This window comes from Lates calcarifer, linkage group LG11, assembly GCF_001640805.2.
Source record: "Lates calcarifer isolate ASB-BC8 linkage group LG11, TLL_Latcal_v3, whole genome shotgun sequence".
Lineage (NCBI taxonomy): Eukaryota > Metazoa > Chordata > Actinopteri > Centropomidae > Lates > Lates calcarifer.
In genome coordinates this window covers 19,071,248-19,098,166 of record NC_066843.1, presented here as the reverse complement: position 1 = coordinate 19,098,166, position 26,919 = coordinate 19,071,248, and the positions used below count along the sequence as shown (strand labels likewise).

Genomic DNA, 26,919 nt, shown 5'->3' with positions numbered 1-26,919 from the left:
AAAGTCCTGCATTCCAAATCATACTGACATAAAAACACAAGCGCATTAGAGGCAAAATGTACCTAAATTATCAAAAGTAAAAGTGTTCTGATGTATTTGCACTGTATGTGACATTATTAGATTGTTACCAATGTTACAGTCAAAGTAGAACTAATTTTAACTACATTAACCACTTAATATTGAGTCAAGTATTTTAGTCCAGTGGTTCTTAACCTGAGGATCTGGCCCCCTCCAGTGGACACAATATAAACCTAAGAGGTCATGAGATAATTGATAGGCTAGGAAAGAGGAATACAGAAAGTACTGCTGTACAATTTGCAAACGTTCTTTTTGTAAAGAGCCGACCATTGCTGTAGTTTTATTGACAGCATTACCGCTGAGTTGGTTCACCACTTTGGTTCAAACAGTAAAATATTGTACAGACTAATGGCTTTGGTGAGTCTGACTTTCCTTCTACTGCCATCATGAGGTTGGCATTTGTGATTTCTACCGCAGTACCTCCTCAGTTCAAATTTCGTACCATCAAACGATGTGAATTTTACTTACTTTGGTGACACCCTGACATTTAATTTCATACTATCATCAAGTCCAAAGTATTGGACCTGATATGCTAAATATATATATATATATATATATATACACACACACACACACACACACACACACACACACACACATATATATATATAATATATATACACACACACACACACACATATATATATATATAATATATATATATATATATATATACACACACACATATTATATATATATATATTATATATATATATATATATATATATATATATATATATATATATATATATATATAGTATATTACAAATTACATTACATTATACCTGCTAAACATCAGCATGTTAACATGTTTGCAAGAATATATACATGGAGCAAAGAAACATGACAAAACAAGGCGTTCTTTTCTTTCATAGATCATATTTACTCAGATTAAGTGCTGAAAATAAATACAAAACATTTTTGGAACACATCTGGTAAAGTGACAAAGACCTGCTTCGGTTAGGTTTTGCTAGTCAGAAAAAAGCTCAGGTATAACGTGTTTAAGCAAACGTCATCTGCGTCTTTCAAAGATGATCTAAGAATCAAGGATTAATTAACTCATTTCCAGATGATTAAGAACAACCTTCCACTTTGAACTGGAGAGTAAAACTCCAGTGACATTTTTTTTTTAGAGGTTCAAATCTGAGTTTCTTCAATCCACGGCCCCTCCAGCTGGAGGAGAAGTGCTTATTTGTGGAATGAACAAATAACAAATGATGAGGCATTGAAAAGATGGCACACAATGTTATTTGGATGACTCATGAGTACATGTTTCACAGGTGCACTGCCATAACTGGTTTGTAGCATCCAATTAACTAGACTGAGAAAATATTTCCTGTATTAATTCCAGTTCAACTTTAGCAATTAGTAGATTTGACACCTGATTTAGCATCTAAGTGCTATGGCAACCACACAGACATATGGCCAACTGGTAGGAGTCTAAACTAACTGTATTAGTAGCACAGTCACAGACAACATAAATAAAAACTGACAGAGGCGTGGACTTAAACATGCACTCTGATACTAAACAAACTGATGAGCTGACAACCTGCATAATCCTGGATTTATTACAAGAGCCATCATGAATTAGTAACATTAGCCAAGATCCAGTTGTGTATTGGAGTGATGAAGGCGTGTGTGTTGGATGTCCTCTAGAAGGCACTGGCACTGTTGCAGTACAATCTCCTTTACTTATAGTATCAGAAAGAGACATTCAATGCCATCAAATATAATCTTCTAACCTGCACAGATATAACATCAACAATTTCAATGGAAACATATAAGGAAAACAGAATGCAGACAGGATGGAGAAGTAACTAAAGAAAGTACTCAGAGATGAGAGTAAAAAACTGAGTTGTGTACTGTTTGATAAGTGAGCAGCCACTGGAGAGATAGGCAGTAGTCCATTAACGTCCATTTAGGACACAGATCAGTGTGTGTGTGTGTGTGTGTGTGTGTGTGTGCAGCCATAGCTACGAAACAAGATTACTTTGTGGAAGTGTTCGCTTGTCTACGTGCGTGTGTGTGTGTGTGTGGATATTCAGTCATTTTCTGTTAAGCTGCACTAAAAGGAAGTGATTAGCATTTTAGATTTGTATTCACTATACATGTAGGACATTGGATATTTCTGTGTGCATCATTCATCTGTGTGTCCAGAGAGGTCTAAGAAGGCAAATGGGAATCATGTCGGTATGTTTTTGTGTGTGTGTGTGTGAGTGTGAGAGAGAGGTTGTTTAGTCATCTACTCCTATGTTGCGGAACAGGTAGGACATGGACTCTCCGTTGTGGATGCGGCGGATGGCCTCCGACAGGATCATGCTGATATCGGCCGTTTTAATCTTTGGACACTGGAGCTTCTGGAGCTCGTGCGGAATCGTGTTGGTCACCACCACCTGGGTAAAAAACAAAGCAAGAGAGAGAAATATGAGGTAAGAGATGTGAAAAGTGAAGGGGACGGGGAGAAACTTAAACACCACATGGGGATATTGCCTGTTGAAGGAAATAAATACGTATAAACTCACCTCATCAATAGCAGACTCCTCTATGAACCTGGGGGCGTCGGAAGAGAGGATACCGTGTGTTGCCATGACGTATATCTTGTAGGCCCCTCTTTCCTTCAGCGTCTCTGCTGCTGCTACGAAACTGTCGACATCATCGATGATGTCATCCTGCAGGACAAACAGATGTCTCAAGCACATTGATCAACACTTCTGATTCGACCTGCCAAGTCAAGTCGATTTTATTTACGAGGTATGGCTGTTAAATAACGAGACTAATGCTGGAATACAAAAGACAGTTGTTAACAGTTTTAACTTCTGACACACACTCAAAACATGTTCCAGATTTGATCTTAGGAAAAAGGAAAAGACGGTGATCAAGCACTGTGATTTACTGAGAGCGCAGTGTGAGCTGGCGTGTTGTCTTGATGAAGAATGAAACCATTTTTCCCACAATTGTGGTCTCTTTCTTCGGACTTTTTCTCGCCTCGCCTCAACTTTTAAGCTAATCATTTTCCGACGCCTTAGCAAAAACACGTGCACTTCAATCAGTAGCTAGCAGTGAACTAAAGACGTCAAGTATTGAGCAGTTGTGTGTGAATATCCAACCTTTAGTGTGATTGTGAACCACATAGTTTTATTCTCGTAAGTGCGGTCTCGTTATTTAATAGCCATACCTCGTACAAAGCACTGAATCACAACAAAACTTATCTTAAGGAACTTTTCATAGAGCAGGTCTAGACTGTACTCTGTCAAAGTGGCATGACACCAAACATTCTGCTGATTATTTAGTCTGAGAAATCATTTCAAAGAGAAACATATGTTCACTATAACTGTTACTATAACTGTTCACTCAGTGAACACCGTCCACTTTGACTCAGCTTATAGTAACAGTACTCTTAGCATTACCTTGAGTAAAACTGAGCATAAATATAGTTTAAGTAAAAAGGAGATCAGTTACTACTCTAAACCATTAACAGATGAAATGAATAACATTGATCATCTCTTTACAATACAATATTCTACTGGGAAACCTCAGGTCCTGACATTCATCTGGATGTTACTTTGACACATACCACCCACCTAAACATTGCTGTAGGCCAACCCCCCCCCCAAAAAAAAAAAGTCAAAAGAAATCACTCAGAAATGTTTCGAGGACAATGTCAAGGAGCCCAAGGTGTTGGTCTGGCCTCCAAACTCCCCAGATCGCAATCTGATCCAGCATCTGTGGGATGGGTTGGAACAGGTCAGATTCATGAAGTGCCAAACACCACAGAACACCCCCAGAGGTCCTGTGTCCATGCCCCAATGGGTCAGAGCTGTTTGAGGTGGCATGAGGGGACCAGATAATAAAGATGATCAGTCAGATTAAGATCTGAGGAGTTTAGAGGCCAGGTCAACACCAGGCTCTTTGTTTTGTTCCTAAAACCATTTCTAAGAAGTTTTTGTGGGGTGGTGAGAGCACTGTCCTGCTGGGGGAGGCCCCCACCATTGGGGAGTGCTTTTAGCATGGGGGGAGGGGTGGGTTTGTAAACAATGTTTAGGTGGTAGAGTATCAAAGTAACATCCAGATGAATCCCTGGACCCAAGGTTCCCCAGCAGAACATTGTATTGTAACGAGAAGATGAATGTCATTCACTTCACCTGTCAGTGATTTTAATGTTGTGGCTGATCAGTGTATGTATTAGAATACATTTGTATGAAAGCACGGAATGTACCTGGTTATTATTTTTAGACTTGGTAGGTGAAGTGATCCCTAAAATGCACTTTAGCATTTTTTTCTAAAGCATCCTCAGACAAACTTGATGGATATACAGCGATGCTCCTCAAATTTTCACACATTCTGTATTTTCGAAACATGTGATACACTTAACTGGGCACACACAGCGAGGCATTAGATCTCTGCCGGTCTTTCATATGTTGTCTAATGGGTGTATGTGCATCCATTGATTCAACCACTTCATATTCTAGCTGCTCATATTGCAACAGTCACTTCTCATAACCGATTAAAACCATTGCAAAATAGACAAGAGCATGCTATTCTCTATGGAAAATCAGACTCTGCAACTACTGATAGTGGCATCATGATGTGTTGTGCAGTGCTTCATTCATCCAAACCAGCAGCTTCCTCTCTGCTGTAGCTGCTGATTTGGCCAATTTCTTTCTCTGTGATTTCAAATTCACATGTACATCGAGGTGTATTCACACACCAAAGCCATAATAATGTCAAACCAATCAAACTGTATGCTCTCACCACTATGATGGCAATGCGTCCTCCTACATCTCCTACCACAGTGATGGGAGGCTTCTCTTTTGGGATCAACACTGGAAACAAAAATTAAAGGACAGAGACACATGGTCAGACATGCTGTATCATCATCATCTCATGTTATTGAGAGGCAAGACTTCTTTGTGCCATTTATTATTTGCTGTGGTGGAACAAAAATCACTCTGTATCTATCTAAACACCGCATATTCTGTTTGATAGCTCGATGTTTACAGAGCTTTTTTTTGTTGTTTGTGTGCGTGTGTGTGTGTGTGTGCATTACATGGTATCTCCATGCTGGGGTGAATAGCTCCAGTGGTCTTGACGGTGGGTGGGGAGTGTCGCCCGTCTACCTGGTCTGACTCTGCGTCCTGAGCTTCACCGTGGATCACTGCTATTCCGAGACGCAGCCGCTCTGCAAATGACTGAGCCCTGCACACAGAAAAATGCAAACACGACAGCTGTTCATAAGAACCTACAATGCTCCTTTATCTGAGGCCTTCAGTTGTTAAGAACAAGGAGGACATCAAGTGGTAAACAACAAAAACCCACAGTGGTAGTGTCAAACAAAGACACTGGCAGATAGCTATTAATTGCAATTTTGGACCTCAGCTTCCTCAGGGAAGCACAGAGTAGTGAGAGAGGGAACAACACAGGTTTATGATTAACATGTTAATTAACACTGAGAATATGATGAGTTACAGCTCTGCAGCCGAGCACAGTTGAAGGTTGAATTCATAAATACAGCAGGTGCAGAGAACCTACCTTTTGGCAGAAGCTGGGGATTTGGCCACAATTACAGCATTTCTATAGTCAGGGATCTGGAGGTTTATGGAAGATAAAAATACACCATTAACAACAGTAAGGGCCCTGAGGGTTGTGTAGTTAAAGGTAAGAAAACAAATGTATCATGCAAAGGATGTGCAGGTGTTCATGTGTCTCTACCTCCTCCTGTATGTACTGCAGCAGGAAGGGCGAGGCTCTCAGATTGTCCACTGGGATGTTGAAGAAGCCTTGAATCTCTTTCTGATGAAGGTCCATGGTGATCAGGTGGGTGAGACCTCCACAAACAGTTTGACAGCATTAATGCTTACAGTTAAGATAGCTCACATCTTCACTAGCAGCCATGACGGATGCACACTTTCAGATTAGCCTTGTAATTTTGTTGTTGTATTTTACTTTCCATATATTTTTTAAGTAATGTTAATAAATACTACATGCATCATACTAAAATACTGTAAGTGAGCGTTCTTATACTGTCACCTGTTTCTGACTCTCCCTAATTTTCATACTGTGCTGTAGCATAAAGCAAAGCTCTCCCACTTACCAGCTTTGCACATCATAGAGGCAATAAGCTTGGAGACGATGGAGCCCCTCTTTCTCATCTTGCACTGCTTGCTGTAGGGGAAGTAGGGAAGGACTCCTGTGATGCTTCTGGCACAGGATGTCCTACATGCGTACACCATGATCAGCATTTCCATTATGGTGGTGTTCACATCCCTGATACAGCCGAGGGATGGAGAGAAAAGATGGAGAGACAGTGTTAACAAAACATGTTTCAGAGGAAAACCGCTGAAACTTTCAATTATGCGTGTGTTCTTCCTTACTTGGACACTGTCTGGATCACAAAGACATCTTTGCCTCGCACCGACTCTTGGATCTGTACCCGTGTTTCTATGGAAACAAATAGGGTGTGAGAAGGAGAGAAAAGCAAGAAAATATGCACACGTAAACCTCAGTTCCACATACACACAATCCTACCACATAACAAAGCCTGCAAGGCCTGTTAAGCCCTTTGTCCCTCTCTCTCTCTTTTGCTTTCTCTCTCGCTCTCTCTCACACACCATGGAAAGGCGCACACGCACACACATGCACACACACGCACACACACGCACACACACACACACACACACACATACATACACACACACATACACACACACACACACACACAGAGGCACAGGCACAGTGAAATTGTTGATATCAGCATTCCAAAAATGTGCCTCCCACGGAAAAGAGATTAGGAAACAAAATGCTTCCTAGCTAGAGCCAAATGTTCAGCACACACAGAAACAACAGGACTGCCATCAATCCAAATATGTTTTATGAGTGTTTGAGAGTTACTATAATTTGGGAGAAAGTAACTAAAACTCTGACTAACTTTGAATATACACGGTGCTGAATATTTATCTCCCAACTTCTCATACTATACTATGAAATAGTTAGAATTTAATTTTTTATTAGTGGTTTTGCCTGATGTAACCCATTAACTACAGAATGTGTTTGTGTACAAACAAACAATTGTTTACAACCTTCAATAAAGTTTTCAGCATCTTTCAAAACCCCTTTAATTTATCTTGCCTGTATTTGAACCTCACTTGAGATATGCAGCATGCAGAACACCTGCGCTATGTTTTTCAATGTGTTTCAACAGCACCTTGTGATAAAACAGCAGCAAGCACGGATGGTGTGAAAACTCTTCCAGATAGTCAGTAGTCTGCTGGACAAAATAATGTCCAGTTTGTAATTTCTTGGATGTGAGCACTGTAGTTGTTTGGTTTTCTTTACAAAATGTCAGAAAATAGTGACATAATTCCCCATAACCTGAAGTGACTCCTTGCTTTGTCTGACCAACAATCCAAAACCCAAATATATTCAGTTTACTATTATTGTGTAGGTCAAAGGTCACATTTGAAAGGTTGGAGCCAGCAAGTATTTGGCACTTTTGCTTAAAAAATGACTAAAACAATCTTTTGATTATCAAGATGTTAAGATACTAATTAATCATCTGTCGATTAACTAATCAATCAATCATGCTAATATTCTTATCTATAAAACAAAAGAAATTCCTCAGATTTTCAAATGTTGATCTGTCAGAAAAGAAAACAACATCAACCTCTTAAATAAAACATATTTCAAAACAAAGAACTCTGTCTCCTCATCACAAATAAAGCCTTTTTCCCCACTGGGAAACCTGCCTGTTTGTACAGCTACAGTAGAGTATCTGAACAACATAACGCAGACAGAACTCTGGCGTTTGCTTAAATCTTCACTTCTACAATATGTTGATTTAGCGTATAACAGAAATTATAATTTTCCTGCCACAGTGACAGGCAGGAAATCAAAAGCTTATGGAATACTTTCCATGGAATACTATGGAAAACGTTCACATAAGATGTCTAATGACATACTAGTTTAGGTTAATGGGTTACTACTGGTTTGCTTTCAGAGAGTCAAAGTAATCAATTTACCAGACAAGGACTTCTGCACAGTTCTTTGACAAAACTTGCGTAATGCCCATCAATAAGTCAAAACTCTGCAGAAGAATGAAAAGTCTCTGAACAAACATTAAATAGTAAATCTGCAGCCAGTACTGTTACAGCTACAGTGTCAAGGCTACAGTGTCATAACAACAGACAACTTTTTCATGTTATGTAACAGACATTCACAAGTTCAATGAACGTCCTGCTTTAACTTATGTTTTACACAGTCTTTGCTCTAGTAACAGCTACGCACTTTTACACAATTTACCATTTGACAGTTGATGACACACACAGAGTATGCACTGTCAATCATTTATTTGCGTGCACTTGCAGCAATTTCTTTTTTTCATAATTTTTAATCATGAGTGTGCTGGATTAATCATATAAGTGCTGTAAAACAGCACTGTGTAACATGGTATGTTCATCTTTCCAAACAAATGACAATGTCTTTCTTTGAACGATCAGGCTCTGAACTAATAGTCTCACATCAACTTCCCTTTTACTAACCAAGGTGAACCCCAAGGTTCATTGTCTATAATCTACATAAACAATACTGTTACTCCAACACAAACCAATATCCATTTTTGTACATGTGATTGTATATGGCTCTGTGGCTCTAGTTTAACCCAACATGTCTAGATTAGTCTTCCTTTGACGCTCTTCACACATCTCTGCAGAGACTTGACTTGTATGGTGTTTGAAGGCTGCTGAATGCTTGATCTCTTGATTAAATAAAGAATATGCCAATAAGTAAATATTTACCCATGCACAAGGGGTCATTCCTCATAAGATATCATCTTACCTCGGTTAGCTTCTTGGTATACCTGCACCTTGCCAAGCTCCACCCCTAACCGCCTGAGAGAGAGAGAAAGACAAAGAGGGTATTGGGGGGGAGCCTGAGCTTAGATTTTAAAAGTCAAATGTGCTCCATTGGCATGAACAGAAAAAAACTGATGTTCCTACAAGTGATACAGTTGAGGTCTAACTATATTTTACAGAAAGGAGGAGCTCTAGAAGCAACATTTGGGTTGTTTTCTCCAAAACATTAGAACATACTTTTCAATTTGAAAAAAAAAATCTACATACTCTGGGAACATATAGATTTATTTGTTGAGCATAGCATTTAGTGTCTGATAAGCCAGGCCCAATACTGTGTGTTTTATAAACAGACAGGGGATCTAATGTCCTTGTGGAGTCCACTAGGTTTTGCAGTTGAAGAATGTTGTGTTTACACATAACATGATGAAGCATGGACATTGCTGCAGCTCTTCATGCAACTACAGTTGTTATTTTAAGGAGGCTACATCTTCCAGATGAATGGACGATTGTGCAGAAGCTCAGCTGTCGTGTCACTTACTGCTTGAAGGCGTATTTTTCTCCATTTGAAGGGGCCATATCCACTCTTGACAAGAGGATTCCATGTCTTTCTACATTTTGAAAACTAAAATACACTGGATGACATTCGTGTAATTGTTAATGTTGAGTCACTTACTTCAATGTACACAATCTAATACTTGGTAAATAAGCTCACCTGTTTTTAATGTAAGCAAGTCTACTGAGTAAGTGCTGCATGGCACAGTAATATTATAATATTTTGTTACAGAATTTTGTTTATGTTTACAATATATTTGTATTTCTTTATGTTGATTCTTTATTTTCTATTTATTCATTTATTTTTTCAGGTATTTTTTAGATTAAATGGCTCTATTGTTTTGAAGCAAAACCTGTCTTTGTACAACTGTTTATTTTTTTATTGTTTGTCATTTTAATATATATATCTCCAATAAACACACTGGTAAACAGCTGTAAGGAGGCTTGAAAAAGCTTGCTTATTCATTGTGCTTCTCTGAGGTTATGCAGAACTTAAAAAAGGTTTAAAGCAGCCTGAGGAGAGCAGAATTTAAAGTCATTAAAATGTAACTCTTCATCTAAAAAATAAAAAATAAATAAAAATAAAAATCCTTTTAAACAAATTTCCTCTTAAACTTACTTTATTGACTTTCTTGGCATATTATTTGTGTAGGAAAAGAAAAAAAAACAAATATCAATCAAATACCATAAATAAACATATTTAAAAATAGAAATATTCTATCTCCACAGGTTTAATATTCATAACCATTTTATATTTGCTTCACTGGAGTTGGACAAACTAGCATGAGCTAATTCTGGAGCATTACAAGTATGACAAAGGTGAAAAAACCCACTGTATTCTGTAACCAAGCTGCAGGAAACACTTTGACTTTAAAATTAATTGGAAAGTGATTACATTTTGCCGTATCATTATTGTCTTTTGTGAAGCTGAGCCACACTAGCTTTGGTCGGACCATATTGTGAACACCATACATGTATGTTGGTGCACACAGAGCCAATGGTTCAGATGGAAACAAAGCACATCCAGACTTATCTTTCAGGAACCATATGTATAAACATGTTTCTTAAAAAATATCTGGTACATTCAACAACTGCAGAAGCTGCCTCTTCTCTTTTTCTGAGACAAAGGAGGCAGCAGATCTGTTCCAAAAGGAGTCATATGAAATGGTCGCTCTATAACATCCAGCTATGTTGGCATTACTGTGCTCCACTTGTCTGTCTGTCCATCTGTCTGTCTGAATAGTGTTTTTAATATGTCAGCTGTGCCTCCTGTACTCACTCTGCAATCCTCTTGCTCAGCTCGCGGCTAGAGGGGTGTGAGTTGGCGGTGAAGATAACCAGGCCACCCTTGGTGTGGTTCATGTCTCTGGGGTCTCGACCGCTGCTCTCCCCACACTCAGGCAGTGGATCCCTGGGCACCCACGCTGCGCTGAGACCTTCCTGCAGTGGAGAGGGAGGAACGTTTACTTCCTTTAAAAAAATCTATGAGTCAACTTTCGAATGTCAAGTTAAGGAGGAACAGGAAATACATTTTGGTTGGTTGTTTAAGACATAACGGTGAGCCACTGAACAGATTTTTTTTTTCCCATAAAAGCAGTTTTTCACACAAAGGGATAATTAATATTTAAAGATCTCTTTTTCCTCAGTGTACACAATCATGAGAGACAACTGGAATATAAAAATGCTATAACCACCCACTTTGACTGGTCAAGTAGGTATATATGTGAGTGTGTGAAAGTGAATATCATTTAAATTTATATTGTATTTAGTTTCAACCTGGACAAATGATCTTCGTAGCTTAGTGTGGGACTGAGTTATTTAAGAAGCTTTCTGCAAACAGCAATAAGTTCGCCTTATAAACTGAATCATAGCATTATCTTACAGCACGCTATTGCAGCTGAAATCCCTCATTCTCTATACGGCGTAAATCCAAATAACTTTTGCATCTTTGAAGAAAAAGTAATATATTTATATACCTGATATGCAGTGTGAAAAAATCCCGGAGGGAAGTGGATGGCTGTCTTCCTTTAAGAGGGAACACACAATGCATTTACTCCTAAGCCCAAAAGTAGGACCAAATGTGTAAATGAACAGAATTTTAGAATAGATCAGATCAATTCTCTACTGTGAATTACTCCATAAAGATATACAGAGATGCAATGATTAAGCAATTACTCAATAGTCAATCAACCAAAAGTGTCAAGTACTTTGCTAATCACTTAATTATTATAGTTAGTTTTTAAGCAAAAATGCCTAACATTTGACTGCAATTGCAACTTCTCAAATGTGAAAATGCAAAGGTTTTCTAAAAATTACCTTTTAATATCAGTGTGTTTTGGACTGTTGACTGGATAAAATAAGATATCGGAAGTCATCACCTTAAGCTCTAGGAAATAGTAATAACTATTCTTCATTATTTTGTTATATTTTATGTACAAAACAGTTGGTCAGTGTTTTTTTTTTCTCAATTAGCTGAGAAAATAATTGGTAGATTAATCAATAATAGATATAATGGTTGGAAGCAGCCCTAAACATATGCCAAGTCATACCAATCATATGAGCTTTAACTATGAAGGGCAATCAGTCTTTGTATTACCTTACCTCCTTCAACAGTGCTATTCCAGTTTTTCATTCTTATCATCTTTCTTTTTAAAGATGCAATGAATACTCATACTTCATGCTGATTTACAAAGCCACTGATTACTTATTATTTTATTACTGCTAGCTCTACTATGTCCTTTTCTTGATAGGTTACTTTGCATATTATAGTACAGTTTGTTCTGCTTTATCGGGGTCTGTGTGTTGTATGTTTACAACATACATACTGTACTTGTACAGCATACATACTGTACAAGTACAGTATGTATGTTGTCTGTTCTAAAGGCTGAGAAGGTTTTAGTGAGTCTTTGCACACACACTTAAAGAAGTTGGTGAAACAATAACACAGCAAACACAAAAGGCTGGGCAACAATCAGATGCCATATGCAACCATGTGCAACCACTAAATATAATGCGCTTTTCGATACCTGCATAAGTAATTGATATTATTTAATACATATATTAGAACTGGGAAATGTCTTTTATGGGATCAATGACGTTTAATAGATTAACTCGTGGATTTTATAGGGGGTTGAAATCGTTCATCCTAACTACCAACAGTCACGACATTAGCTTCCTCGCGTTGCTAAGCTAACCGGACAACACAGGATTTTGCCCTAAGCAGCGCCGTATATTATTCCAGAATGAACGTGTTAGGAGGTTAAACAGTGAACTGAATCGTTGTTGAAATTACTTTTATATAAAATCAGTTACACTGATGAGTCATTAACCTAAGTTTATTTAAAATGTTTGGCTGTAACATCATGAGATAGCATTAGCTAACGTTGACAAGTATTAACGCGATAGCTCGCAAGAAATAATCTTGCCATGGCAAAGCTCTTGACCGCGCGAAGTGATTTTGCATGCATCACAAAGCAAGTCTGGCTTTGTAGCAAGTAGAAAACATTACAACGATTATTAAATAAAATACAGGACGATTAAAAATCCTCACCAGCTTGTGTGTTAGGTCCGGTTACAACCTGCAACCAACAGTATTTGATAGTACAAGCCTCCAGCTCTTTTCAACCTGTCCTGCTCTCTTCTCTCTGCGACTGACTGCGATGTATAGTTTTGATGGACGTACAGCTCGACCAATCACAGGCCATAAAATGCTTAAACGAGAACTTAGGATGCATTCGAGTGTTCTTTATAAAGCCGGAAATAAGAAATTCATTAGTATTTTCAGTGTTATTCAAGGTCGAGACCTAATTTTAAAATGTAAGTTTCATGTACGTGTACTTTGCAGTTTTCTCCATCACAGTTCGGGTAGTTTCAGCCAGTCTAATTCTAATTTCAAACCACTGACAAAATGCACTATAACAGGTTGTAGGTTTGCAAATTTGCTTAGTTTCTGGAGACTTTGAACTCAGCCCGTGTCGTTTCAAAAGTGAAACATCTTTTCCAAAATATTGAACAGCAATGTTATGTAACTGTTTTACTTGATAACAAGTGGTTCTTTTCGTAGATGTGCTGACAGTGATAATCTGCGTACCTACAATGGGCACTAAATCTCATATAATCTCAATGACTTTATCATTTTAACAAACTGAACAAGGCTTGATGACGAAATTGAACACCAAAGCCCCTGTGGGAGTTGTATGTATTGTGACTAGCCACTTGATGGCAGTGTTTTGTTTTGTTTTGTTTTTTTTTGTTGTTTGTTTTGTTTTTGCTTCACGCAACATACCAACTTCAGTTCTTGATAAACGGAACGACTTTAAAGTTTAAAATAAACTTGGTTTTGCTATGTAAAACATGACACTTTTCCTTTAAGTAGAGAAACAAAAACAAGAGAACAACGACTAACTAATTTAAATCAGATCCCAAAATGCAGTCAGGATGAGTTTCTGCAGGAAGAGATGCTTTTGGTCTTCAGGTAGAAAGTGGCAATACAAACAAATCTCATTCAAACCATATTCTTTTCTTATACCACCATTAACTGCTACAACCATCCATTACATATGCATTTGAGGAGTAGGCTACTTCTCCAGCTGCTGCCTCTTTTTCTCCTTTTTCTTTTATCTGCTTTCCGACAGTAAAGTTGTCCTTGTCCCTTTAAGCACTGCAGATTGTAGTGTTTGCTTTATGTCAATCTGTCCCTGCCTTGTTGACTTGTTTGTTTGACTACTTAGCATGTGATGAAACAATGTGTTTCCAGGCGTATGCATGGGCACAAACGTGTCACTTCTCTAGAGAAAGTGCTGTATTGGTAAAGAACCCCCCCCCATCACTGGGCTTAACACACACACACACACACAGAGAGAGAGAGAGAGAGAAAGAGAACAGAACTCTCTTTGATATGGCTAAGTGGCTCATGAATCTACAGTTTCCTCCCTTGGACATATATCCTGTCTCAAACCCACTGTTCCTGTCTAACAATACCAGGAGAAAGACACACAGAAAGAAAAAAGACAGAGACATGCGGGGAGGAGCAGATAAACTATAAAATGTGAAACATGCAAAACATTTTTATATCAGGCGTTAATGTTAACACAGCTCCAGGGTAAGTGAGCTTCTTTTGCATTAACAGAGACAGATTTATAAATACTCTCTCAGTACCATATGGGCTACTTTTTAGTGTTCTTACATAACTCACTGGATATGTGGAGGAGGCAGAGAGCAGCATCCAAGCACTGCATGCTGCCCACACACACACACACACACACACACACACACACACACACACACACACACACACACACACACTGGAGAGGAGAGTGGAGTTAAAAATCTGGAGGAGGTTGGACAGAGAGAGAAGACATGTTAGATGTTGTCAGATTCACTGTTCTTCTCTAATAGTGTTTATGACCACAACATACTGTACATGTGCATTAATTGAAGGTTATAGGGTGCATGCAGGGTAGCAGGTTCATCCAGAGACCGAAAACTTGAGAAGGCATTACATATTACAAATATAAAAACTTTGTGTGCACAGATATGTCACCTTAAAATGGATTTTAAAGGAATAGTTTGACATCTTAGTAAATAAGCACATTCAGCTTCTTGCTGAAAATTAAATGAAAAGACAAATATCACTGCTCTGTTTGTATGGCAAATATATAGTTACCGCAGACACACAGCTATATTTACTGAGCATTAAGACTGGAGGTGGCAAGTTTGGCAAGTTTGGCCATGTCTAAAGGTAACAAAACCTACTGCCAGCACCTTTAAAGCTCACTGAACTAAAACAACACACAGTCTTTGTGCTAAGCCAGCATGCTGCTGGTGGTAGATTCATATTTACTGTATAGTGAGAGTGGTAACCTATTGATCTTTACATCTAACTCTGGGCAAGAAACAGAATAAACCATCCATTCATCCATTATCTATACTGCTTATCCTGTTATCTGCTTATCTGTCATTGGACGAGAGGCACAGTGCACCCTGTACGGATCACCAGTCCATCGCAGGGCCAACATATACAGACACTCACATTCACACCTACAGCCAATTTAGAGTTACCAATTAACCTAACACGCATGTCTTTGGACTGCGGGAGGAAGCCGGAGTACCCGGAGAGAACCAGGCACAAGGAGAACATGCAAACTCCACACAGAAAAGCCCCAGGCTTAAACCGGGGCTCAAACCCGGAACCTTCTTGCTGTGAAGGTGCTAACCACTGCACCATCGTGCCGCCCAGGAGAATAAACATTTTTCCAAAATGTTGAACAACTCCTCTGTACAAAGAAATTACAGAAAAATACAGAAAATGAGTTTAAGTTTTTAAAAATGCAGCTAAACAGTGGTGGTAGCTACTGTGATGAAAGGCAGTGATTTTAGAGGCCATAGAGGGCAGGACAGAAATAAAGTTAACCTAAAAATAAAATAGAGTAAAAATTGTAGTAAGGTTATTCTATCATTTTTGATCTTTCAAAAATTAGCAGTAAAAATGCACACTGACGTTCTAGCCTGCACAGCCATTCTTTGTTATTTACTTTCAGGAGAGTTACTCAGTCAGCCAACTTGATTCCACATAGCTAAGGGTAACCAGCGAATGACAAGGTAATCAATGAGCAATGTCCATGAATGAATGACAGTGCAGACATATCGAAATTCAGCCAACAGGAATTTCACCTCCTCCTGTAATTACAAGAGGAAGTTGAATATGAATGCCTTTTAGCCACACCAAGAGCATGTTGGTTGGTTGTTCCACCACACTGAAACTGAAATATCGCAAAAACTACTGGATGGATTGAATTTTGTACAGACATTTATGGTCTGATCCTAAGGACTTTGGTGATCCGCTGACTTTTCCCACAGCACCACCATGACATGGTTTTGATTTTGTGATTTTGAATGAAATTTGTAAACTATTGGATGTATTGCTATGAAATTTGGTGTAGACACATGTGCACCTCTGAATGAACTGTAATTTAATGTAGTGCCATCATCAGATCAAAACTTCAACTTGTTCAATACTTTGAGTTATGACCAGATACCTGCAAAACAAATGGCATTCCCACTGCATTTTATTTGCAGCGCTACATGGTAAACCTAGATGGTGAACATGGTAATCACACACTCTGCTGGAAAATTGGGGAGGGGAGGGGGTCCATTCTGTCAGGGGAACTAGAGTTCCTAGCTACACCCCTGCCCAAATGTGATAGAGGACCATGTGTGTGTATACAAGACTTAACCACTTGTCTTTGTTAACATGTAGAAGCCCAACTGTAATAGATTACATCCAACTCTGTCAGCGTTTAGGGAAAAGGTATGATGCAGGTGTAGCTAATTTAGTCTGATAAAACTATAGCCAGCCAATAAGAAGAAGCGCGTTGAACACACTGTTTATTCATTTTCTCTGTGCCTTCCTCAGCAGCTGAATAAATCTCTGCAGCTTCTCTACAAAGCAAAGAGAGAGCGCCATAGAGACAGAGCCAGGGAAAGATGAAAAAGGAGGCGGGAGAGCACCGCGCTCCTGGTCCGCCCCCAAGTTGCAGCACGAGCCATTTAGCAGTACGAGCTGGGCCAGCTGTAGAGCGCGCGGGCGCGTGTACGTGCCCCCCTCACTACCCCTGCCCCCACGCGGAGAAAATCATTACCAAATACAGAGCCCGAGCACACGCGGAACGATGGCTGCAGCAGCAGCAGCAGCAGCCCTAGGTTGTGTTTACGTCGCAGAGCACGAGAGCAGCACCACCTCGGGAGAAACGGACACCGCGCGCACCCGATTTTTAAACGCACAATCATTTACGCGCAGTGTCTACGAGTGAACCCGCGAGGCTTCTTGCTACAATCAGTCCTTTTGACGTCTCCTGCCCTCCGCGAGGATCTTGAGCTGTCTTCCATTCGGTTAATCGTTGTTTTGGTGCGCAGCTGCAAGGGAGACCGACCAGCCTCCAGCAGGTATCACAGATGAGGAGCGCGAGCGAACCGTGGAAACGAGACCATTCATCTTCACCGTCAAAATATCACGCACGCGACGCCAGCGCGCTGTTACTGGAATCTGGAACGGCCCAGTAGCCTCCAGTCCCATCCCCATCCAGTGGCGCTGCACTTAGCGGGGGATACCCGAGAGCATCCCTCCATCCCACCCAATCTATCCCTCCCTCTCTCTCTTTCAGCCTCTCTCACCCCCATCATATGCCAGAGCTCTAGGGGGTCTCATCTAGTCAGGGACCAGGGGGGAGGAGGGAGGCTGTTCGTGGCCGCGGTAGACGCACCCTCCGCGTGGTGAGGCTGGGCTGAAGCGCCGCTGTGTCGGAGGATGCTGCGGGAGTAGAGCGGCTCAGAGCGGAAGATGGGGAAGGACCAGGAACTGCTGCAGGCGGTGAAGACCGAGGACCTGCTCACCGTGCAGAAGCTGCTGCAAAGGCCCCGGCCAGGGAAAGCAAGTAAGACGCTCTATTCTATTCTATTCTATTCTATTCTATTCTATTCTATTCTATTCTATTCTAACTCAGCTATGGTAATCTATTGAAAACCTGATGACTGTGTGAGACCAATAGTAGAAGGCCATCTCTCACATACCATTGCTGGGTGTTTGTTACTATAAGGCCTATGATGTGTTCTGTGATGTTTTGTGTGTGTGTGACTGAGAGACTGAAATGAAGAGAGGAAGCAGAGAGCGAGGAGGGGTTGTATGCATCAGGGTGTATCAGAGAAGATTAGTGGTGTGATTGGAGACTGACAGCCCGTCTTGAGACCCCTGTCTGAGTGCACTGCAGCAGAGAGAGAGAGGGAGAGGGAGAGAGACGGGGGACGGGGGTGGGAGAGACACAGGGAGGGAAAGAGAGTTGTGTTTTCAGACGAGGGATCTGTGTGACCCTGTCTCTCAAGTGAGAGATGATGCCAGTGGCCTTGTGATTGTTAAGGTTCAACATTGCCCTCAATGACAAACATACAAGTACAGGGATATGCACATATGGGTGTTAGGGAGTAAAACCTCGCTTCTATTCTATTCTATTCTATTCTATTCTATTCTATTCTGCTTCTCCTGTATGACTCTGCTCTTCTAATTGTTTATTTTCTGCAGGCGATGTTGCTCTACAACATCCAACAATGTTTCGCTTCCACAGCCCACTCTAATGTGTGGGCAACACAGAGTGAAGCCAGAGAGAGCTGCAGATAGATCATTCTGTAGAGGCTGGTAGCTGCCATACTGATACTTCCACTGATAAATAACTGGCTGATACAGTTATCAACAGACAGGGAGGGATGCTACATGGGCAAACTGCAGGAATTACCATTTCTATACATCTGATTTAAGATATTAAAGCTGAGAAATTCAGTTGAAAAATGCATTTTAGAAAAATCATCTGTTTTTTTATAGCTACAGCAGATTAACCTCGGACTTGGTTTTAATTGATTCAATCAATGGATTCAATCATTTTGGCTCATTAGACCTCTGTGACACCTGTGTATGGTGTTTTATTGAATCCTTTATGCAGCCACTCAGTGCAGGCTCAACACTGGTGACCGGGTCTAAAATGAAATACTCAGGCCTTCTACTGTGATTTGTTTTTTCCATCAATATAACATTGAAACATAATAAGAGAAATCACAGAAGCAGAATGAATCATTTCAGATCTGTAAAAAGAAAATGTTCTCATGAGACAAACAGCCTTATATTCAAGCTACAGCTAGTGCGTGTTTGAATTTCGGATTTTATGACTAAGCCATCCATCTTGCTTTCTTTAATACATTTCTGGGTGAAATTTCTTATTGAATCTGGCATGATAAGCAAGGGAGAAAATATTTTGTAGTAGTATTATTCAGGTGTGCAGAAAACATCTTAATGTGGACATGATTTGTACTATAGCTAACATGTACAGTGCTATGCCACAGATGGTAAAACTCACTCTGCAGGAGTCAGTGAAGTATAGCACATGGCCTCAAAACAGTTTGTAGGAATCAGCGGGGTGCATTGTATGCCGGTGGGCACTGAAACAAACTCTGCAGGGTACGCTGCAGCACATACAGGAAACCCATTGGATTAACAACAGTCTGCGGACTGTCTTTTGCAAAATATATCCCTTCATAAAAAAAGAAAAAAAAAATTGCAAGGGTCCAACACATATAAGTAGTGCCCAAAAATAGTGTCTGTGGAACTGAGTGGACTACTTTATTTACAAGAGCACATCACAAAGCAGCCTTTAGGCTACAGTGAAGTGCACTTTGGCTGGAAGCCCCTCTCAGACTACTGTTATTTAGTACATCGAATACAGAGGACAGGTAAGCCCTCAAACACATTTTTATGGGCAACAGCTAGTGGCTTGCAGCACACACAGTAGATCCAATCCTCTGTGGATTGCAGTGCATACAGATGGCAACTACAGCAATTTCAGGCAGTTTCAGCTGGTGAAATAGGCAATAGCTTGTGAATACATGATGCTTATTCACAGAAAGAAGGTGCCCTTTGTTTATTATGAATCTACAGTGTGTGTTCTAATCATTGAATACAGTACTGCAGCTGAAATAAACGAATCCCTGAAGGAATCATTAATGTGTCTAATTAGAAGCAGTCTAGTCAAAACAAAACCTCTGGGGTCTATCGCTGAGTCTTACAAACACTATGACAAAATAACAGGGAAGGCTATAATGTAATATAATATAACATATCCCTGCAGCACAGTTAACTTTGTGAAGAGGTGTTGATTCAACTTGATGGCAAATTTTTAAACTTCTGCTACAATGGACTGCTTGATGAGATAATGGCAGTGGTGATTGCATTCCTTTGTCAGGTATTCCTGTTGCCTTCCACTTCCTGTGTACTGTTTGTGCAGGCAGACATGCTGGATAATCAATCATTTATTTGGCATCCAATAACACAGGCTGCCATCACATGTCAGTAAACACTTAATATCTCGACATCATCGTCATATCATTGGCTGACTGGGACATTTTATAGTTCCATCTTGGGGGTTTTCCCTGCAATAATTTGCACTTATGCCTGATTGAAAGTACCATCCAGCATAACTGAAGGTGTTTGATCACAGCATCAAGGTCGATCTCTGCTCAGCTCTCTCGTAGTGTCTGTCTCCCTGTCAGTCTGCTGCAAAGCCCTGCCCTTCCGACATCACACAGGATTTTATCATCTGTATAACTGACAGCTACTGTCACTGCAGAAACCGTGTGCAACACAAACTGCTTAATATGCCTTGTGAAATTTCATTTGTGGATATGAAAAGCAAAATAACCCATTTTCTCTCTCATTTCCTGAAAAGCTGAGTGTTTTGGTGGATTGCCTGTAAAGTGTCTGCAGGACACTGATATTACATGAGGCAGACTGTGGGCCGCGCTTTCAGAAAAAAACCCAAACAAACAGGGTAGAAGGAGCAAGCAATAACGACAGAGTGGAGCTGAGAGTCCCAGACAAACAGCAGGGGAGTCTAACGTTAGGCTGATGTTAACACAGACCTGTTTGTCATCTAGCATTAAACACAAAGCTCACAGGACAGCTGTGTGAGTGAGTGTGTGTTTGTGTGCTGTTAGAAGAGAAATGTGTGTGTGTGTGTGTGTGTGTGTGTGTGTGTGTGTGGTTTGTGGTGGTAATGGGTAGATGTGTGGTCAAATTGTGTGTGCACAGAGATGTGTATGTGTGTGAAGGAGAAGGTAAGATTGGGTTTGGGGTGTGTGTCTGTGTGTGTCTGCGTATAATGGGTCTGGCAAAGTCTCTGCCCTGCTGCAACTCATTTACTCCTACTCAGGCCAGACATACAGTCTGTGCACATTCACCTGCGTCACAAACACAGACACACAAACACATGCACGTAGACACACAGGACTACACACTCATGCAGACACATCTGGCACCATCAGGAGAGCCATCATCAGTTTGCTGTCACTCAACTCACCTCCTCCACATGGCACTATACCAGGTCATAACAGTGTGTGTGTCTATGTTTGTGTGTGTGTGTGTGTGTGTGCGTGTAGCAGACCTTGAGTGTGACCTGAGGTCTGTGTTTGTTAATGGGCTGCTTCAGTGTTTGTGTGTCAAAGTGGGTGGTGTAGTCTGTATTGATGGTTATTTATTGTGTGTCATTAAAGTACCTTCTTCTCTTACTGCCATGACAGACTGACACATGCTCACTGTACACCCCTACACAACACTATCAGTCTGGCCCTGTCTCTGTCTTTGAAGCCAGGAGAGATGCTAATGCTCACAGACCATTGTAGATACAAATCCCCTGTCTCTCTCTCTCTCCATCTCTCTCTCTCTCTTTCTCTCTCCTTCCCTTTCTCTCCCCCATCTTTCTGTGTTGATGGCAGAACAGAGGAGTAGAGCAGATGATTGCATCCACACCAGTGCACATTCACAAAGGAGCAGGCAGGCAGGCAGAGAGGAAGCTTCACATGCTGTCAGCCAGAGCCTTCATACTGGCTAACTGTGCTCTGTCTGTAACTATTCACTTCAGTGAGAGAAATATGATGTGAAGAAGCTTGTTTTTGCCAAATATATATATTTTGCCAGTGCACTTATATTACACTGTGCATAATAATTCAGAGTACATTGGATTATATGTGCCATAGTGTCCAGGATGCTAGCTTTTCATGCTGCAGCACTGCTCTAAATTGAATCTGCCAGAATGTAAAAAAAAAAAAAAAAAATCATATTTCTCCAGCTTTTTCATGTTTTAGCTTCAGTTAAAGGATTGCATGTTTCTCTGTACATTCAGACTCTTACATACCCCAAACATAAAAAATCTAGAAGTCATGGTTAAAACAAGCTTGTTTAATTTACATACTGAAATGTCTACCCACCAACAGCCAGTGATGGAAGAACTATTCACATCCTTTTGCACTGCACATCAGCGAGCATTTGTCCATCTGCAAATGGTAACTCTCATTGAGCTGTACTCCCATACCTTAATATGCCCTCATTTTCCAAACTCCACACCCCCAGTTTATAATGCAGGTTCTCTGTCAAATATTTATATTTATAAAGTGTCAAGCCCAACTCAAGATAACCCTGATGACATCATCTGGGTTATTTTCTCTTTTAATATCACAGATGCATTATAGCATTTTAGTATTGTAACTAATGAATGTGAAGCTTATTTTAACTATATTTTGATTTAAACTATAACAATGTATCATATTTTAGATAATTCTAAGCTCATATGTTTTAGTAAAAAAGTCAAGTAACTAACTATAGCTGTCACTCCTCTGTAAATGTAATGAGTTCATTTCCCTTTGAAATGAAGTATAAAGTCATGCGTGGATGTTCAAGTAAAGTGTATATCTTAAGACTGTATTTAAATTATACATTTAACCAGAGCCAACAGCAATGAAGAATGCAGAACATGTTCAGGATGAGCTCTGGTTCATACTTCTCTTACATGAAGAAAAACAAATAACCGACAAGATATTTAGATAATGGACAATATTTCAATACTAAACCATAACAGATAATACTGATAATAACATGCACTGTTGGTTGGTTTTATACAGACCAGCAAGTTTCCCCAAAATGGTCACATTTACTTATAGTTCATATAGTAGTTTATATATGGTGCTCTTTATGCTACTAGTAGGTTCTTTAGATGAGACAAGGTGTAAATGACTTGATGAAAGTGTGTCTTGGGGGTGTGGCTGTCATATCACGTTGCCTTGACAATATCATGTATAATGTGGGGGGTTATTCCATCGTTTTCACTGTTAAGTATGACAGCAGCTCAGCTACTTTTTACAGCAGAGAAATGGGTTCTTGTTCTTGTTTGTTGGTTTTCATTGCATTACACATGAAGCCAAAAAGCTGTGACACTATTGTAGGTTCTGAGTTTTATCTTGAAAACTGAATTAGAAATGATAATATTGAGAGCGTGGAGGATTTACTGGCTGAGTTCACTGCATCTTCCTCCAAAACATCATCACTCACTTCTCCTGCTGCCGCTGGCCGCCTCCATGATTGAATTACAGAGCAGATGGAGGGAGAGAGAAGAGGAGGAGAGAGAGAGGTGGATGGATATTTTTGCTTTGAGGAAAACAGGGGATGGTGAGAGGAGTTAGGGCAGGAAAAGAAAGAGGAAGAGGGAATGATATCTTGTAGTCAGAAGAGGAGGGGAAGATGTTTTGTGATGAGGGAGTGGGACAGATGGAGGAGGAGTGATGAAAGGCTGAAAATGATGAAAGAGAGAAAAAGGGAACAAGGTGATGAAACGGAGGGATAGCTGAACGGCTTCATTTCCACCTCACTTTTATTCTGATTGTCGACTGTTATGCACACATCAAACTTCTCTCTCTCCCTCTGTTTCTCTCTTTCTCCCTCACACACACATGCTCACACACACATACACTTACTCATCTGCACAATGCACTGCACCAAAAATAACATCCACATAGTTTAATGGGTCACTGGCAAGTTCATGGAGAGGAGAGCACAGGAGAGGTGAGGAGATGGGAGGAAGGGAAACACTTGGATGTAAAAGGTAAGGAGAGGAAAGAGAAGAAATCAGACAAGAGGAAAAGAAAAGAAAAGAAAGGAAAACCAAGGAAATGACAAGACAGTAAGGTAAAAGAAAGGAAAGTTAAGTACAGGGAAGAAAAGGAAAGGGAAGGAAAGAAGGCAAAAAGGAAGGAAAACCAAGGAAAGAGTAGGAAAGGGAAAGCATGACAGGACAGGAAAGGAATGGGAAGTAAAGAATGGAAAAAAAACAGAAGGAGAAGGTAGTAAAGAAAGTAAAGGAATGGGCAGAAAAATAGCAGAACATTGACATGAAAGGAGAGAAAGAAGAGGAAAAGATCAGACCAGAAATGGAAGGAAAGAAAAGGGAGGTAGAGGAGAGAAAATGAAATGAAAGGAATAGTGAGATGATAAGTGGCAAATGAGAGATAATGCAAAGCAGAGGAAAGGAAACGCAGGTAGGTGGTAGAGGTGATAATAAGGAGAGAAGACCAGAACAAAAGTGGGACAGAAATAAAAAAGAATGATTTAACTAAAGTGCGATATGACACCTATTCTATTCTATTCTATTCTATTCTGTTCTATTCTATTCTATTCTATTGTAGTTACGGTGCAGATTAACAGAATGAGACGGGAAGGGGAGTAAGTGGTTTATTCTGGATATAAAGACCATCCACAAAATGAGAAGGGCAGCAGGGTGGGACCACCCTCGCTCAATCAGCACCGATTATAGAGGTGGCATTAACCACCTAGAGCACTGGGTCACACACACACACACACACACACACACACCACACACGCACATTCTCCCCCACCATCGTGGGACTGGCACAGAGAGGTACAGATTGTTGGAATTTATATCATTAATGTGTGTGTGTTGTATTATTAAAGTGGCAATTAAGCATTGTAGTCATAGGACAGAGGTTGTCAGGGTCTCTCTCTCTCTCCCTCTCTCTCTCTCTCTCTCTCTCTCTCTCTCTCTCTCTCTCACACTCAATCACACACATACAGTGCTACATACATATGGTAGCACATTTTTCTGCAAATATGAGAGTTGAATCTCAAAGGTATGCAGGAGAAAAAGAAAACGCAAAAAACAACAGACAGCTGAGCCATGTCATTTGAGAATTTTTATGTAACTAATACAGTAGCTGTATGCATGTGTAGGTGTTTGTTAGCTTGCAAAGGTGTGTGTGTGTGTGTGTGCGTGTGTGTGTGTCCTCAAGAGCTGCTGCAGAGTGCGACTGTGTCTCTACATCGCCTTGCAGGATTTTTCCACTCACGCCCTGAATTCATAACATTGAGTGTGTTCTTACTGCTTCAAAATGATGTTTGAGCAGCTAATAAAGGCAGGAAATTGTGCATTTTTTTTTCAGACTCAGCTCCTAAACTTAAACAAACATGGTCTGGACAAGGTTTTACTGTATCCTACATGAGAATCTTTTAGAAATGTTCCGCTCTACACCCTCAGTGAATACATTTAGCATCGCCTTGGGACTTTCTGAATGAATGCCGGGGCTCTTGCTATTCGAGTGGCCACTAAAAACAGGGCTGTGACAGAGTCTGGGTGTGGGCTCATGGCTTGGGAAAATGTGTCGTACACTGACACACCCTTAGGGCTTGATTTGTGTGAGAATATTTGGTGGGTTAAAGTTGCTATGTATTATACAGAACTTTACAGCTGTTTTTAAAGAAATTAATAATCGATTCTTCTTTAAGCCACACCCCCTCATATATTGCTAATATGCCTGTCAGGCTTTCCCTTCTCACAGTGCACATATGCATATCCAAAAATGCTTAGTAATTTTTGAAACAGTTGATCCCTAATTTCAGACAGAGGTACACAAAAGCAGGCTTCTCATTTCTGGCAGACAGCTGTCCATTTTGCTAGCTAGATAATTAAGCTCATGTTAACTCAGACTTTTTAATGTTTCCTGCTGATTTGATTTGAAATGAGAACCCTTTAAAAAGGTCTTAGATACACAATTGATGATCATCATTGTGAAAAGCCAGCATCTTTTCAGCCTACATAAGTGTGATGTGGAAACTTGAGGCATTTAATAGACTTAGGTCATTATTGTTCATCTTGTGTCTCATATTAAACTTCTGAAACAAAAAGATTTTAGATTCTGCATTATTCAGTGAGGGAAGAGGGAATATAATTTTTAACACGGTGGAAAAAACATTGGAATTAAGAGCAGAGTGTTGTTATATGTCTTGAGGGAATCTTTAACATTTCAAGAGAAAAGACTTTCAGGATTAGAGCTAACCAATGTGTTTGCTAATGCTATCGTGGGTAACGGCAGTGTTGGTAAAGAGTTTAAACCTTCCAAGTCTAATTAAGAGCAGGACAGAGTTGCCAATGTTACCTTAAACTCCTAGACTGTCTTGATATACACTCCCTAGCCACTTTATCAGGTACGTCTGTACAATCAAGTGCAACAGCTCTGCCACATATTCTCCCTTAAAATGGACAGTTTTTGTTAAAACTTTCTGTTTGGTCTTAATTAAGCTGCATTCTTATTAGTGAGGTTGTAGTTAGTGGTGACTTTGCATTGGGCTGCATTATATTAAAAGTGTGTTTCTAATATTCTTCCTCCCTCATGTTTGTAAATGGGGTGTCCAAAACATTAGAAACACCTCTCAGGATAAAGCAGTTCATTTCCACACTGCTGCAACACACAACCTCAATGATAAACAAATATAGAGAGATTAATACCTCTCTTATCCTTGTGAAGGTAAAATTTGAGGCTGAGCTGTTGTATTGGATTGCATTAGATTGCATTAGATTTCACAAGGTGTCCCTGAAAAAGTGGCCACTGAGTGTACAGTGGATGTATGAGCCACGAACAGGGCTTTTTTTTCCACATAACCTGTGCTCCAAGACCTAATAGAGGTAGAAAATGACATGCTCCTTTAACAGTAACACTTACTAGCTAGCTTACTGATTTGCTAATGATTTCAGCCTATGTTTGTGTTTCTGGTGCTAGGAAAGAGAAA

General features: G+C 40.0%; 2 protein-coding genes across 8 annotated transcripts in view; one reads left to right on the top strand and one right to left on the bottom strand.

The window, feature by feature from the left end:
• Window positions 1-937: 937 nt before the first annotated feature.
• On the bottom strand, window positions 938-13,150 carry LOC108898646 (phosphoribosyl pyrophosphate synthase-associated protein 2). 2 transcript variants are annotated; one of them, XM_018698604.2, is made up of 12 exons: window positions 13,027-13,150; window positions 11,453-11,501; window positions 10,756-10,916; window positions 8,908-8,960; window positions 6,450-6,516; window positions 6,170-6,342; window positions 5,788-5,903; window positions 5,608-5,663; window positions 5,126-5,274; window positions 4,831-4,901; window positions 2,601-2,747; window positions 938-2,471 (listed from the first exon to the last, which is right to left on the bottom strand). In XM_018698604.2, the coding sequence occupies exons 3-12, from the start codon at window positions 10,836-10,838 to the stop codon at window positions 2,313-2,315; spliced, it is 1,074 nt and encodes a 357-aa protein (XP_018554120.1). In that variant the 5' UTR covers window positions 10,839-10,916; window positions 11,453-11,501; window positions 13,027-13,150; the 3' UTR covers window positions 938-2,312. The 2 variants fall into 2 exon arrangements, with proteins under 2 accessions (XP_018554120.1, XP_018554119.1); XM_018698603.2 differs by lacking the exon at window positions 11,453-11,501.
• A 3,769-nt stretch (window positions 13,151-16,919) lies between these two features.
• caskin1 (CASK interacting protein 1) overlaps window positions 16,920-26,919 on the top strand; it is a 102,529-nt gene continuing 92,529 nt past the window's right edge. For 3 of the 6 annotated variants that reach the window (XM_051073762.1, XM_051073761.1, XM_051073760.1), the window contains exon 1: window positions 16,920-17,908. In XM_051073762.1, the coding sequence (XP_050929719.1) occupies window positions 17,815-17,908 (94 nt within the window). In that variant the 5' untranslated portion in view covers window positions 16,920-17,814. The remainder of the gene's footprint in view (window positions 17,909-26,919) is intronic. The other 3 variants (XM_051073763.1, XM_018698616.2, XM_018698615.2) reach the window with 1 other exon arrangement.